The sequence below is a fragment of the Conger conger genome, chromosome 8 (assembly GCF_963514075.1).
Source record: "Conger conger chromosome 8, fConCon1.1, whole genome shotgun sequence".
NCBI lineage: Eukaryota > Metazoa > Chordata > Actinopteri > Anguilliformes > Congridae > Conger > Conger conger.
Window position 1 is genome coordinate 22,871,904 of NC_083767.1, and position 15,949 is coordinate 22,887,852.

Below are 15,949 nucleotides of genomic sequence, written 5' to 3' on the forward strand. Positions count from 1 at the left end.
TGAATACATGCACTCTATTTTCAGATTATGAACTCATTATTTTTTTCAATATTTGATGGCTTACTACATCAGCACCACTTGGTATATGACTTCCAAACTTCTAAGACTAGTAGATATTATGGTTATAAACAGCAAAATAAAGTCAAGTAGATAATTTGTTGAACAATTATACAATGTCAAAGTTGGGTTCGGCCGGGAACCCAAAAAGTGTTAGATATTCAAGAAAGTTGGACAGTTTCTGATCAAAATTATACTTTGGAGTACTTCAAAAGGTATAATCGGCCTACTTGTAGACAAAATATTGAGTTGTTAGTGCTATGTCTTGGCATGTTTTCATCATCATTTAAGACAACCTTAATTCACAATAAAACATACTTTGATGGCTTCCTACATCAGCATCACTTGGTGTATGGTATCCAGACTTGAAATACTTGTAAATATCCTGGTTTAGAACAGTCACAAACTAAATAGAGTGAAATTGATCATAAAAAAATTATACAATGCCAAAGTTGGATCTGGCCAGAAAACGACCAAAAACCAAACAGATGGTAAGGTAGAATGTTTCCAATCAATATGAAACTTTATGTTCTTTAAAATGTTTTTTTTAAGAGGCAATCTCTTGAACAACAAATCCAATGAGGCTAATGTTTTGGATGTTCTTTACTGAATATATAAACATCATTTGTGCAGACCGACATCATTTGAGCAAAATTGGTGTAGTGCCCTTCCGTACCTCAGGTTGATTTTTCAAGGAATGACCAATATGTGAAAAGCCATAGTAGCTACCAAGTCATACTGGTCTGAGTTGGGTGTTCAGGGTTTGAGGAAACTGGGCTGTCTGGAATGTGAAAATGTAAGTTTCACAATCCATAAGGGACAACTACACCCAGCAATATGGATGAGGTATCAATGAAAACTCATGTCTTGACACCATTAATATCATTATTGAATCACCCAACACCGATACAAGGCTTACATGTGTAAACACCTCCAACCCAAGAAATTGAATGATCTGCTATTCTGTTTCTCATCATTCAAAGTCATTTAAAAAGTAGAATTGATACATGGGTAGTGCAATATATTTACATGGTATATTTTAAGTGGTGAACTCATCTGCACATAACATACCTTATTCCGGAGCACGTGCTGAGGGCTACCCAGGAGTCTGTGTGTCCGCTAACATGCCCGTGGTAGTAACAGTGATCCTGTAAAGAGCGAGAGGGCCAGGAGGAAAGATAAAAGGAAAGACGGAGTAACAGACAGAGAGGGAAGGACAGACGATGACAAAAATGGGAGGGGGAGGAAAGAGTAATATAAACAGCAGGAAAGAGGGACAGAAAGACAGGAGTGGGAGGGAGGCAGAGATGAGTGAATGAAGGAAAGGCAGAAAAGAGAGGAGGGGGGGGAAATAAAAGCCATTAGAGACTCGTACATTATGTATGGCACTAAAAATCACTTTCTGCTGGAGTTACTGCAGTTAGCTGGTACACTGTGGTGCTTCGTAGGCAGTGCACACTAGGCGTGAGTCACAACAGTCATTAGAGCCAGAATGGCTCTGAGAGTTGTGTTTTATTGTACAAATAACCGGACTAGACCCAATAAAACAGTTTTCCTCTAAAGCCCAGGCAAAACAAACACACACACAAAAAAACTTTGGCACACTGGGATAAAATGCTATTAGGAGGGTCAACTGACCGGGAGCTTGGCACTATTAAAAGAGACTTGTGACTTATCCTGGTGTGCCAAAGTTTTGTTTGTATTTGCACTTTTGTAAAAATCTTTGTTACACCTGGGAACATTTGGCAGTCTGAGGGATGCTCAGTCAGACTGTTACCCAGCCAGAGAACTTGCTCTGTGCCCTGAAGAGTCTGGAATATTGGAGTATCTCAAGACTCCAGCTCTGCCCTCAACATTGTATGTCAATGGCCCCAAATCCCTCTCCTCATTCATAACAGAGGATTATCACACTCTCCAAACATCCGGCGCCCACAAACTCTTGGCACATGCAGGCACCACATAAATATACAGCTGTAGGAGCGAGACACGCATGCAAATGTGACCACCAAGTTGACGTGGGGCCTGTTAAGAAAAGGAGTGGCTGTCCTCGGTCAGCATAACTCCTTAAGTTGACTTGACAACGTTTTTTCAACCTTGAGCACTCTTCTTCTGTTATTCCAAAGAGACCACCAGCCCCCCTCCCGCAGATGCAAAGACAAACACACTCCAAATTGGTGTTAAAAAGAAGCATCTGAAATATGAGGTATCCACGATGAGGGTACTCTAGATTAAAGAACAGGGCCTTAAAGCCCAAAATGCGTAGGATTTGCACCTAAGTGGAGTCCTACGTCTGTACTCTTGAGGGAGCTACTTGCCCTACATTACTTTAGCACATTACCGAACATAACTGTTTATTTATTACTGGATAATTCACAAGAAGTGAGCTGTGTCAACGCAGTTTCACCATGGCATCCACTAAAACAATAAATAATATGAGTGAGACGAATGATACTGCCTAGAAGATGGCTTTCTCATGAGTTCCCCACAGGACTCCCAGAATCACAGTTTTATCTGATAAATTTGTGACCAAGGCCATCTCAGGTTATTCGCAAGACTTTTAACAGCTGTTGGCTCAGAGCTGGCAGTAAAATGGCAGCCAACTAGACGCCAGTTTCTTGGGTCAATACTGAAAATCTAAGATATGGACATTAATAGATGACTTTATCCTTAAAGGTTTCAAATGTATAAACACTCAGTGTACACTTTATAAGGTAGATCTGCTTGTTAATGCAAAAATCTAATCAGCTAATCATGAGGCAGCAACTCAATGCACAACACATAGTCAAGAGGTTCAGTTTTTGTTGGCACCAGATGGGATGGTTGGAGTATCTCAGAAACTGTTTAACTCCTTTCACACACAACAGAGCTCTCTAGAGTTCACAGAGAATGGCTTTGTTAATGAGAGCTCAGAGCTCATCTCTGAACAGACAACATGTTGAATCTTGAAGTGGATGGGCTACAGTAGCAGAAGATCAATATGTCTATAAAATAAGTATATGTCAATCAGTATACATACATGCCATATGTGCATATATGAGATTTCCATATGGGGCAGGGCTGCTATTGTGGGATGTTACAAATACGGGCTCAGAAAATGTCACTGCATTTTAACAGGCTTTACAGTATTACGTTCAATCCATCTCTGATTGACAATTTATGACAATAACTGTGGTGCCTGTAGGTCTCACTGTCACGGGTGAAGAGAGCACATTTTGAGGGATTACCTGAATGGCTGTGCTTGGCCTAGCCTTTATAATGAAAGCCATCAGCGTGATGATGAGGCAGGAATTCACGCTGCCGTGAGTATCTTGTTAATGTGTTTTCAGCTTATTCCCCCAACAACAAGCACACAACCGTGGCATCCCATGCATTTCTTTAAACTGCAGAGAGATAGGAGCAATCATTACGTTTTATTTCATATTCATATGATGTCATGAGTCTTGTATTTTAACCTGGTAATTTCCACCCCCTACAGCCTCACACTGGCCTATTGAGACTGGATACAGACTAGATTGCGCAAATTGTGCACCTCAATGTCAATTAAGAGTTGGGTGTTAAAACGGTGTGTACATCAGTTTGAGGGTGCGTCCCGTATGAGACTAAATTATTTTTACCAAAACGATGGTGCAATGTGTAGTGCGCTCCATCAGGGAATGTAGGTTTAATACATTTAAACAAACATATTTACATAAAATGCTTACTGAGTAAGCTTACTGAAAATTCTTACACAGACCAAATCAGTGATAAATCCAGTGAAAGATTATTGACATTCTTGATAAAGAAAAGAAATAAGAGCATTATTAAAATATATTGCAATTTTTCCACATATAGAAAATGTAACATATCATGAATTATTCAATGGAATAAAAAAATAGTTTTCAAATGATATTAATGAATAGGTTTCATGATTATAGGCCCCTGTGATTAATACTTTGTGCAGGCTCCCCTGGCAAAGATGAAAACATTGACCCTACAATGTTTGACAAGTTCGGAGAACACATTTGGCGGATCTTGAACCATTCCTCTTTGTAGATTCTTTTAAGTTCCTTGATATTGTTAGGTTCGCTGTTAAGACTGCCCTATCAATTCAGTCTGTCCCAGATATTCTTAGGTTTGTGTTTACAGACCACCCTCTTCAATTCAGACAATTCAATGTTTTTGAAAGGCTTTATATCTAGACACTGAGACGGCCTTTACAAAATATTGATTTTGCAGGTCAATTTTTGTGTTGATTTTGAGGTATATCTTGTTATAAGATCCATGTATACCTAAGTCTCAGTGTCCTGGCAGAAGCAACCAGGTTTGTGGATAGAATGTTCATTATGCCATTGATCTGAAGTCCAAAGACATGTAGGCTCTAGTGCTCTAGTGCTCCGTTGCAAAAGCGATAGTCAATCTCAACGTGTCTACCCTGGTTAAATAAAGGTTAAAGCTGTGTTAGGCGATTTCTTTTTTTGGTAATATTTGGTAAAATTGTTTTCACATTCCGGCAGCTAGCAATAAACCAACTGCTGTGGGAAAAAATATCAGATATCTGTGATTTTCAGGGACTTCTGCCAGCCAGGAGACGGGCTAACCTGCCTATCACAATTGGCAAGTCCCCGAGAGGCTGACTGGCCGCAGCAATGTCAAACCAGTAGAAGAGGAGAGGGTGGGTTTTTTGCCGCTGTATACATTCAAAATCTTTCTTCTCCTGGCCAGATTCTGCTTGCACCCACCCCAGCTTTAAATAAATAAATGGAATAAAAATGATCAAAAGCCCACTGGTAGAAAATCAGCCCCAAGGCATCAACGTTCCACTACTCAGTAGCCATTTACTGTTTTTTCTGGAATGCATCCGCATTGAGATGGCTGAATTGATGATGGTCTACAGTGGGGTGCAAAAATGTGGGCACCCCAAGGCCCAGACCCAGGTTATTTACTTGTTAGGGCTTCAATGAGTCAGGTGAGTACAATTCCAGGGCTGAACCTTTTATTCTGAAGTAACTCTGTGGCTTCTAAAGTATCCAACTGCAATAGTTGTTCTCTCTGGTATTAACAACCATGTATTCCTCTAAACAGTTGTCCAAGGATTTCAGAATGAAGATGGTTCATTTCCACCAAGAAGGAGAAGGCTACAAAAACTCAATATTTCAAACGATCTATTTCCACTGCCAGAAACATTAGAAAATGGAAGATACATAGATAAACCAGTTGAAGTCAAGGCAAGGTCTGGAAGACCAAGAAAGATTTCAGATAGAATGGCCCAAGACCTGGTGAGAAATACTCGCACATCACTGCAAAAGAGCAGCAAAAACAAGTCTAGCTGTTCACATGGCAGCAATACACCGTCATTTAAACAGCAAAGAGCTACATGGCAGAGTTGAATAACCGTAACACAAAATTAAGCATCTGAAGTATGCAAAAGAACATTGAGAAGCCTGAAGCCTTTTGGAACAATGTGCTTTGAACTGACCAAACCGATATTGAACTTTTTGGCCACCACCAAAGAAGGTATGTTTGGAGAAAAAAGGATGAAGCCTTTGTAGAGAAGACCTTGCCAACTGTGAAGCATGGAGGTGGATCCATTATGCTTTGGGGTTGTGCGGCAGCTGGGGGCACAGGAAATGTGCGAGGGGAAGGAAAAATGGATTCCATCAAATATCAAGAAATTCTAGAGGCTAATGTTCAAAGGTCAGTCCAGACGTGGAAGTTGAAGAGAGGTTGGGTATTCCAGCCAGACAATGGTCCAAAGCATACCTCAAAATCAGCCAAGAAGTACCTCCAGGAAAGATGGATGAAGGTTTTGGATCTCAAACATGCCGTACATGTAAGGAGGCCGAAGAATATTTCTCAGCTAGAGGTGTTCTGCCAGGAAGAATGGGGAACAATTTAAAAAGCGAGAATTGAAAGCCTCTTTGAAACTGTAAAACATAAAAATATAAAGTAATCTGGCTTTAAAATGTGAAGAAATGTGTCACGTTTAACATTGTACCATTCATAGGTCAGGTTTGCTTCTGTTCGCCTAAATATTCATTGTAAAAGGCTTTTTGACCAGGGTTGCCCAAATTTTTGCACACTACTATACATGGGCAAAATTTTTTATTCTGGTCTCATTTGACAATAGGGCCCAGTTCCAGTCCTAGTTCAAATGAGGTTTGGCAAAGTTAAAACAGTTGTTCTTGGTAAGGGCTTTGTACAACCCTTTCAAAGAGTCTGTTGGAATTACAAAAATAAATATAATATAATATAACTAGCTCCTGGCTAAAAATTTTTAGTCTCATTATTTTGTCATGACCTGTCAAAGCACTGGATTTAAACACATTTAACAATTTAGAACCCAATGTAGCTGTATAAATCGGTAACCTAAAAAATGGACACTATTGCTTCATTTCGACCGGGAATTCCTGGGAATTTAACTCCCAGGAACAAGTACGCAATGAACAAAAGGTTCCTTCAGCCTGCATTTCCACCGGGGGCTAAAGACCCCGTCTGAAGAAAAAAAGTGAAAACGTTCCACGTTTTGCAACGCTTACGCCGGTCTGTCTGCTAGCGAGCTAAACTAATAGCAAGCTGTTGTTCTTATGCTACACTGGGTGTGGGTGTGAAACTAATGAAAACCCACCGCAGTTAAGCAGGAGTTGCAAATACTGATTTCGAAAGGAGACAGACTCAGAATTGAAAAAATGTTGCATTTATTCACTTGTTATGGTTTCACATTGCACATAAGTAAAGCCACAGTCCAAATCGAAAACAACAGTCACACTACAATGTGTTGAGAAACACCATTAGACCTGTACGTGCGTCTACATCGTTGCAAAACGCCGGTCTTTTAGCTATCGTTAAATAGCTATCGCTACATAATTGCATGCTAGCGGGCAGACCGGCGTAAGCATTATGTGCTCGTACAGTAAATTGAGGAACTAAGGTGTTGTGATACAACAAACAAAACAAGCTCTGTAGCAGGCATTTAAAAATGCCGCCTGGAATACAATGCATGTAAACTCGCCCAATCAGAAATGACCTACGCTGCTAGCCACACCCACACAAGTACTCGCCCAATCAGAAATGACCGGCGCTGCCAGCCACACCCACGCTAGTTCCTGGCCATCAGAAAGCTCTACCTCCTGAGCAGGGGCTTTTTTAGGGCTGAATAACGGCCCCGGAACGATGAGATTTGCCAGGCACGTGGTATGAAAACGCGTCGACTTCCGGCGAAATACCTTAGTTCCGGGGTAAAGTTCCACCGGTGGAAATGCGCCATATGACAACTAAGAAAGAATGTTTACGTTCATTTTATGGGAAACGTATGAAATTCAAATTTGGTTAAATATAATGTTTTGCGATTATTTAATTTTACTACTAGGCAATATGTGCCTACACTACAGAAATGTAACAGCAGCTGAAAAGCAACCTCATCAAGGTTATATGCAATTTGCTAGCTAGTCATCAGTAAAGAGGAATACATTTCAATGTTATGGCTCCCAATATTTTCTGAACATTCTACGGACAGCTAAAGCACTGCCAGTTTTCAGATTTTCCCAATGATGACGCGCTGTTGGAGTTCCCTGTACTATGGACACTTGAGTGTATGTAGGTATACACTTCTAAGGTACACACTCTGGACTTGGGTAAACTGAATAGTGTCACAGCCTGCTGTGGATTTCAGCCGCTATGGGTTTTATGCAGCAATATGTAGCCTATTCCACCCATTTTTACATTCACAATGCATCGTGAAGAAAGATAACCAACTCGAGTGGCTGAGGTGGCTTACAGCTTCATTATTTAAACAATCACGATTGTTTGTCCCTCCTCTCTACACACAAGCCTTCTGAAGGGAGAACTAGAAGAATGTCTGTCACACTGGAACAAGACATGGGTCAGTAAATCAATATAGAAACTATTTTAACCCAGCAAGAGGCACAAATTCTCCACATACACATTCCAAGCAGTACAGATAATTTTTAACACTGAAATAAAGTGGGCCAACATGTCTTTTATTATAGCTCTGTATTAAGTAATTAAGCATTAAGTATTAAGCAAAGCAAATATCTTCCGTTCTTAGCTAATTTTGTGTAAAGGAACATGCAGAAACAGAATTTTATGGATTGAATTGCTATTCTAAAGAGAGCTTTTTTGTTTTCAAGTGGAACTGCTTTTCTTCCGTTGTCTTGTGGTTGAGCTCCCGTCCGATGTTACCTTGCGTTATTTTCCACCGAACGGATTCCATGAGAGGTTTTCTCTCCGTCCTTCTTCCAAGCGCCACACTTGGGGGATTACTCGTTTTACTGGCTGCACCTCAATCAATGCTTAAATGACAATTCCCAACAATTAAAGGGCTTTGTCTGCTTGCCAGACCATGAAATTAGCTCATTTACCCTGACAGCAGAAGCGTGAGCTTTGAGGGGACCAGTATTGGAGGTGGCTGGCCACACACAGTCGGTGTGAATGGGGAGTAGGGGTGGGGTTTGTCTCTCTGTGTGGACAGACTCACGCGCGTACGCCACTTTAACTTTGCCCTCCGGTCCCTGCTTGCATGCGGTTCCTCCTCCAGGGGGCACTGTTCCCCAGTGCTGCAAACTGCACTCCTCCACACCAATAGCAGTGGCCCATGAAACACAACGAATATCTGTACAGTTGTGTCAAACAGCGCATTATGAATATTTGTAAATGTTATGAGTTTTGTGTCAAATCACATGCGATAAATGTAACATAGTTTTACACACTGTTTAATGTCCGCTAACACTGTTAAATTCATTGAGAGAGATTATACTATCAACTGGCTAGAAGGCCTGGGATAATATCCACTACTCCATAAAGCATTCAGAAGGGCCCCAGCTGACATGGTGTTATGACAACACTGCAAAAAATGTATGGGCATAACTGGGAGTAAAAATAAAATCCTCGATTCCCCAAGCCCTTACAAATCACAAGTGCTATTCTTACAATGTTCTTATTGTGTTAGGAAATGAAAACCACCAGTCTGATTCGGGTCTTGGAAATGCTGCCCCTACAGGTCACTTAATACTATGGGAGACCTTGTATGAGTGTATCTGCCGCTGAGGACGACTGGGAAGTGAAGTGTAATATTGGGGATCAGATATAATCTGCCATAAACAAGTGACAGCAATTGTATCAGGATAACTGGTGGATATGTTGCTTACCTCATCTGGATCCGCACACTTAGCGCAAGGCATTCTGCACAGCTATAATATTTGATTTCCTTAAGGACATTTTCATTCAATGCTCAGGTACCGGTGGGGGGTTCAATTAACCAAATATCAGTTAAGCTTATGAGGAAGAGGCTGGAACAATCCAGAATTGAACAAAGGAGAATAGATGATTCAGGCTTAATTTAAAAAAATATTTTTCAATCAGTCTTTAGCGTTCACCCAGAGTGCAATGTAACTGAAGCAGGCCTCCGCAAGCTGGGTGACTGTTAATTTGCAGGAACTGAGTCTTGTTTGGCATCGAGAAAAAGACAAGCCGTGTGCAGTATTTACAATTGGGATGGTTCGCACAAATACAGATGGTGCTACTGTGGGTCATGTGCCTGAAAGAGGAAGTGGTAATCTCCATCTGTCTTTTGCCAATGTTTCTTTGACCAGATGTTTCCTTGAGAAGTAGAGTGGGTGGAGGGGCTAAATGCGGCACACTCGTTCCTGGCTGGCCTACTGGTTGCATGCATACGTGTGTGAACGTGTGCGTGCTTGTGTTGTGTGTTTGCGTGAACCTGTACATTTGTGTGTGTGTGTGTGTGTGAATTTGCATGTGTGAGTCTGTGTGTTTCGGTGTGAGTGAATGACTGCCTGTGTGTATGTAAATGTGCATGTGTGAGCCTGTGTGAATGACTGTGTGTGTGTTTAAGTGAACAGCAATCCGCACTAGCAATTGCCAGAAATAGAGCACATATTTTTCTTTCATTAATACGCTTCTTGAACAGAAGAGTGTCATTGATTTCTCTTTCAGTCGACACGAGGAGATATTGACTGGGTGCTCTGATGGAGAAGTCTAAGATAAATATATGTCCAAATACTGTCCTGCCCATTCTTTCCCTCGCCTTGAAATCCATGCGACACATTTTGTCTTTGCTTTATTGATAGTTTGCATTGAGACCATACTGAAGAAGGCAGTAACTCTGTAAGAAAGTAGTAGAGGGCAGACATATCTTTGTGATATAATGGCCCAGGAGTTTATAAAAAAGAAACCTTTATCAGGCTTTGGCGAGCGCTACATAAAAATTGGCATGTAGCAAGACTCAAGTACTTCTTCCGGGGGCGAGATTCTTTTTTACATTGTACCTACAGGCCAAATTCAGGGTCTCGACCTTTGTGTAAACTGGTAAAACCAAATGCAGAAATTATGTTCCATGAAGTAAAAGCAAATTGCATGTACTTTTGTCTTGTATCCATCTTTTAATCTCAAACCCAAATGCACAAGTAGGCTCCAGAATTATCGGCACCCTTGATAAATATAGACAAGCATACATGCCTTCAAGGTTTTTCGCTGCTTTAATGCCAAAGATTAACTCCAAAATTAACCCCAATTTCCATGAGTGAATTTTTGGGTGCCAACTCCCTATTTTAGGAGCCGATATTGCTAGAATTCCAAATCCAAACAGGCTAATGTTTTGCCTGTTTTCTATTGAATAGATAAACAACATTTACACAAGTTTGAGCAAAATTGGATGGTCACCCACCACACCACTGGTTGATTTTTCACTCAGTGACCCACCTATGAAGCCATTTGTCCCAAACATTATGGTGCCTAGAAATGGAACGACTGTATAAAAAGCTTCCTAATTTCTATACAGTGAGACCAAAATGTATAAATATACCCTTTAATAAATGTAGAGAATCATATTATAATCACATCTGAATAGTTTGGTTCCACATTAAAAATTGTGAAGAAAAGAGCCAAATCAAGAAGAAATATGTCTTTGTCCCAAACATTATGGAGATCACTGCATATAGCAGACTGAGGGTTGATCCCTCATCATGACATCATGAGCTCGAATTCTTGTTCTGGCCATTACTTTCCCTGCTTTCCCTTCATCTGTGTAAAGCATTAAAAAAATAATGAAAGGTGGGTAGTCTAACGAACACCTCTACCTGGCTGTTTTAAACTGAGCTTATAGGAGAACAGTAATTATGAGCAAATGGCTGCCTCCTCACAGATATACATGATTTAGTGAGAGGATTGGATATCAGTCTATATTTATGTCCGGAAAATAAAAAAGGGTTATCACCCAAGCCTCATTGTGACTGGCTCTTAGCCAAGAGCTGTGCGCTGGTCGGATTGCTTCTGGTGCCCGTGTTAAGAGCATAACACCCCGCTAGCAAACATTCAGTGCACATAGCAGTCCACACCACCAGACTTATTATTTTAGTGTGGCATTTGCAATGAGGAAACCTGGTCGTAAAAATCTCAGCAAATCTCGTTATAATGCTGAGCCACGTCATTTTTGTCTGGGACAGTGTAATTTTTGTTTTGAACAAGCAAATTCAATAAAAATTAAAAAATTAAAAACCAAACATAGTGCAAAAAGGAATAGTCACCGGGCACGGTAAAAGCAGTGGTATTTATAGTCGATAAAACTTGAATTAATGCCCAGTCTGTGTAGACGGTCCTCCCAATCCTGAATCATCCACAGAGTGCACTGTACTGTAGGCATGGGTGATATGTCCTGACCCGTAAGCCCCAGAGGCGTCTCAAGCTCGCCACTAGAGCTTGCGGCCGTATTCCAGAGATGCTGGGGCAGCCGAGAGAAGATCCTTGACCTCATTACCAAAGTGAGCCTCTCAAAGTTCCGACACATATCTTGGCGGAGGCGCCGGTGAAGCCCGGGATCGGAAACTCTGCGCCACCTGCGGGGCGAGTTTCCACTGGAGAGGTTTCGAACGCCGACAGAGAGAGCTCAGGCTTTTCCTCTGGAGCTGAGACGAGAAAGCAAAGGGGCGAGTTCCACTGATGCACCTTCGCCAGCGCACATAAAGTGACTCATAACTTAAGCTCTGCCGTCCTGCGGGTGACTCGATGCGTGCCTGAATAGGTGTCTGGGTATTTTTCCCCCATTCAAAAAAAGAATCTGTAAAAGCAATAGCTGTGAATTATGCGAATAAGTTGTTTGAGTCAACGTGAAAGAATTTTCTGGTCGTGTTTGAAATGTCCTTGATGAAATCCATGAAGTAACTCGTAACTTCAAATGAGATTGTGGGCACTTTTGAGATCTATTGTCTCAGCATTTCGCAAACATTAACCTAGGCCGACCCCCCCACCACCACCACCAATTCTGAGAGATTGTTTAAAAAGCAACCGTTCACTCAGCACTGTAGAGAAAAATACCTTTGCATACCATTAAAAACCCTGGCATATTTCACTCCAGTCACCTCACACACAAGAATGATTCAATAACAAAGCTGTGACCGTTCTGCAGTCTGCAATATCCTCCTAGATGCGCATTAAACAGGAATTTAACTCTGTCTGAGTTAAGAGACCAATGAAGAACGTATCAGCTCCATGAAGATATGTATGTTTCGATTCCCAAGGGCCAGTTTGTTAAGGAACAGCAGTATGAGTCACATGAACAATGTGAGTGTGTGTGTGTTGTATTTGTGTCTTTACGGGTGTGTAATAAAAACACAGTCATGAGGTACAGCATGTGAGACTGTTTTTCTCCTGGTGGGTGTACGGCTCAGAAACATCATGTGATGGCCCCGTTAGTTTCTTGCCAGAGGGTTGACAGAGAGAGAGAGAGAGAGAGAGAGAGAGAGAGAGACAGAGAGACAGAGAGAGAGATTGTTGGAAGAGAGCGGACGATGACAAGGCAAGTGAGAGAGAAGCGATAAAGACCTTTGAGGGTGAAAGAACAGAGAGGGGAGAGAGAAAGAACGGAGAGAGAGCAAGAGATAGAGAGAGAAGCAATAAAGACATTGCAGGATAAAGAATGTAGAGAGATAGAAGATTGTTGGGAGCAGGGCGCAGGTTTTGACCGAGAGCAGCAGGAGGGCGTGAGCGCTCACTCACGGTGTAATTGGGAGTGAGGATCACAGGCGTGCCGTCTGAAGCGTAGTGCGTCTCTGTGAAGTCCCGCCCCAGGAGCTGACTGCAAGAAGAACACACATCAGATGATTAGCACCTACAGTACTCTAACAGTTACAGCCAAAAACTACAGTAGACTACAAAAATGGCACATGCAGTAATTCCACATACACAGTTGTAATTCCACACAAATAAAATTTCACATGCAGTAATTCCATGTTGTAATTCCATATTCCATTCCATTTCATTTTGCACACAATATTTTAGCTGCAGTAATTCCTTACAGTAATTCCAGATTTAATTATTCTACAAACAGCAAGTCCAGGTATATATTTACAGGTACGTATATGTACAGTAACAATAAATTCAGTCATTCGAAACATACCCCCCCCCCCCCAACAAAAACAAATATCTCATAAACCACCACCCCCATCAGTGTGGTTGAGAACTGGGCCTGATGCACATGTGTAATCCACCAAGGTGTCGTGACTTTTATTTTGTTTCAACTGCAGTACAAACAGATTTTAAGTCCCAGGGGGATTATGAGGGGTTGACGCACTGAGTCTACTGGGCACTTACATCTATTTAATTCAACTCAACTCATGGCATTTAAACCCAACTCCAATTTTTTAGAAGCGGATCCCATATTTAATTGCTTTTAGTGTTATCCATGATAATGCACACTGTCCTAATTCCATCCAGCTTGAACTGTTTGTTGTCTGTGGAAAATGCTTTTTTGCAGAAGTCTGCAGGTTTTCTATACCACAATTATATTATGCTCTTAGAGCAGATGCTTCAAAGCATCCATCCATCCATCCATCCATTATCTTAACCCGCTTATCCTGAACAGGGTCGCAGGGGGGCTGGAGCCTATCCCAGCATACATTGGGCGAAAGGCAGGAATACACCCTGGACAGGTCGCCAGTCCATCGCAGGGCACACACACCATTCACTCACACACTCATACCTACGGGCAATTTAGACTCTCCAATCAACCTGCATGTCTTTGGACTGTGGGAGGAAACCGGAGTACCCGGAGGAAACCCACGCAGACACGGGGAGAACATGCAAACTCCGCACTGAGAGGCCCCCGGCCGACGGGGATTCGAACCCAGGACCTTCTTGCTGTGAGGCGGCAGTGCTAACCACTGCACCATCAGTGCCGCCACTTCAAAGCGTAATAATGAAATTATTAGCGCATGGTCAAAATAGTATACACTTATACTTTTTTGGTATTACAGATGAGAATTTCTCTGAAAAGCACAAAGTAAGAAAGACAGTTTATATGTCTTCATTGGTGAGAGCAGTGGCGAGTTATCTCACTCTTTCTGGCTATCTTTCCCCCTCAAGACAAGAACAGAATGCAAGTTTAAGAGCCATCATGAATTTTAAAAGACTATGCAGTGTTTGAACAGCGGTTCGCAAACTCAGTCCTGGGGACCCCTGTCTGTGCTTTCATTTCAACCACAATTTCAATCCCAGAATTCTAAGACAAGGTTCATTTTTTAAATTATGTTCTTCATGTTTTGTGGGATTACTTAGTAGAAGAGTATGAATATGAAGAATAAAAGTCCCATATTCACATTGTGCTTTATTACGAATTGAGAACCACTGTGCTAAAAAAGCACTTTTAAGACCATAACATGGCAGTATTAATATATCATTGAGATTTGATTGGTCCTATGGATCAGTTGTTGATGGTTACATACTAACTATTATGTTCTTGCCTTCTAGTTATCAGGGTATAGACACTCCGTGAGCAATGTATTAGGTAGACCTGTACACCAGCTTGTTAATGCAAATATTTAATCAGCCAATCATTAAATGTATTGACATGGTCAAGAGGTTCAACTGTTGTTCAGACCAAATATCAGAATGGGGAAGAAATGTGATCTAAGTGACTTTGGCCTTGATATCAAGATTGTTGGTACCAGACAGGGTGGTTTGAGCAATTCCTCCCCATTCTGAAATTCTGGTCTACCTAATACATTGCTCAATGAGTGTAGAATATTATCTATGTTCTTTACATGCAGCCTTTTGTGTTCATATATATTAAGGGATCCAATAATAATAATGAAGCCCACGATACAAAATTGAGAATTGTATGCTTTTCATACTCTCATTGATGCAAACTCCACTACTGATTTAAGCCGGTGCAAGCAAGCACATGAATTTTGTGCAGCCCAACAGACTTCTGGGCAACCCAATGCCCAGTGGGGGTCCACTGGTGACTGACAAAATTCTGTAATCCTGGCCCACTAATGTCTCACCTTCCACGGGCAATAATGCATAATGCCAGACCGTGGGCCTGTCCACACAGAAGAACAGCATCCATAATGAGAAGAGCGACCCAGCTGCCCCAAATTATATCCTATATTTTATTCGACGGCTCCGTAAAGATCAATTTAAAATGTCTGGCTCTCCTACTTTCCTCTTACCATTCCTCTCCATCCCCTTTCAGTTACTTCTTTTTCTGTTTCGCTCTCCTCTCTGTGCCGTGAGGCTCGTTGAGTGATTGAGAAGACCGGATCACCTTGCACCATCCTTTTTTTTAATATATTGTGCTCTCAGCTGAATTCTCCGCCTCAGTTTAATCGAGCCATCTCATCATATTATAAAAAATTTAAAAAAACATTTTTTCGAAAGGGCGAAGCTACAAAGCGCAGAAAGATCGCCACTCCTCAGATCCTTTCACAAGGTAACCTTTAAAAGGAAGACCACTTTATCTGCTCCCTGTGATCATTGAGTTTGATCTGCTGAAAAAATTAAATAATAAATTTCATCCCCTGCCACAAGTCTGCTCAATTAACAAGAAGCTTTTAAAAAGACGGAACTTTGATAGTGGCAGGCAGCGAGAGAGAGAGAGTGCAAG

At 41.4% G+C, this 15,949-nt stretch overlaps 1 protein-coding gene across 2 annotated transcripts in view; it reads right to left on the reverse strand.

Moving 5' to 3' along the window:
• Positions 1-15,949, reverse strand: part of LOC133135318 (disintegrin and metalloproteinase domain-containing protein 33-like) — a 161,763-nt gene that overhangs the window by 59,792 nt on the left and 86,022 nt on the right. For both annotated transcript variants that reach the window (XM_061252230.1, XM_061252229.1), the window contains exons 4-5: positions 13,063-13,141; positions 1,129-1,205 (exon numbers count right to left, since the gene is read on the reverse strand). In XM_061252230.1, the coding sequence (XP_061108214.1) occupies positions 1,129-1,205; positions 13,063-13,141 (156 nt within the window). The remainder of the gene's footprint in view (positions 1-1,128; positions 1,206-13,062; positions 13,142-15,949) is intronic.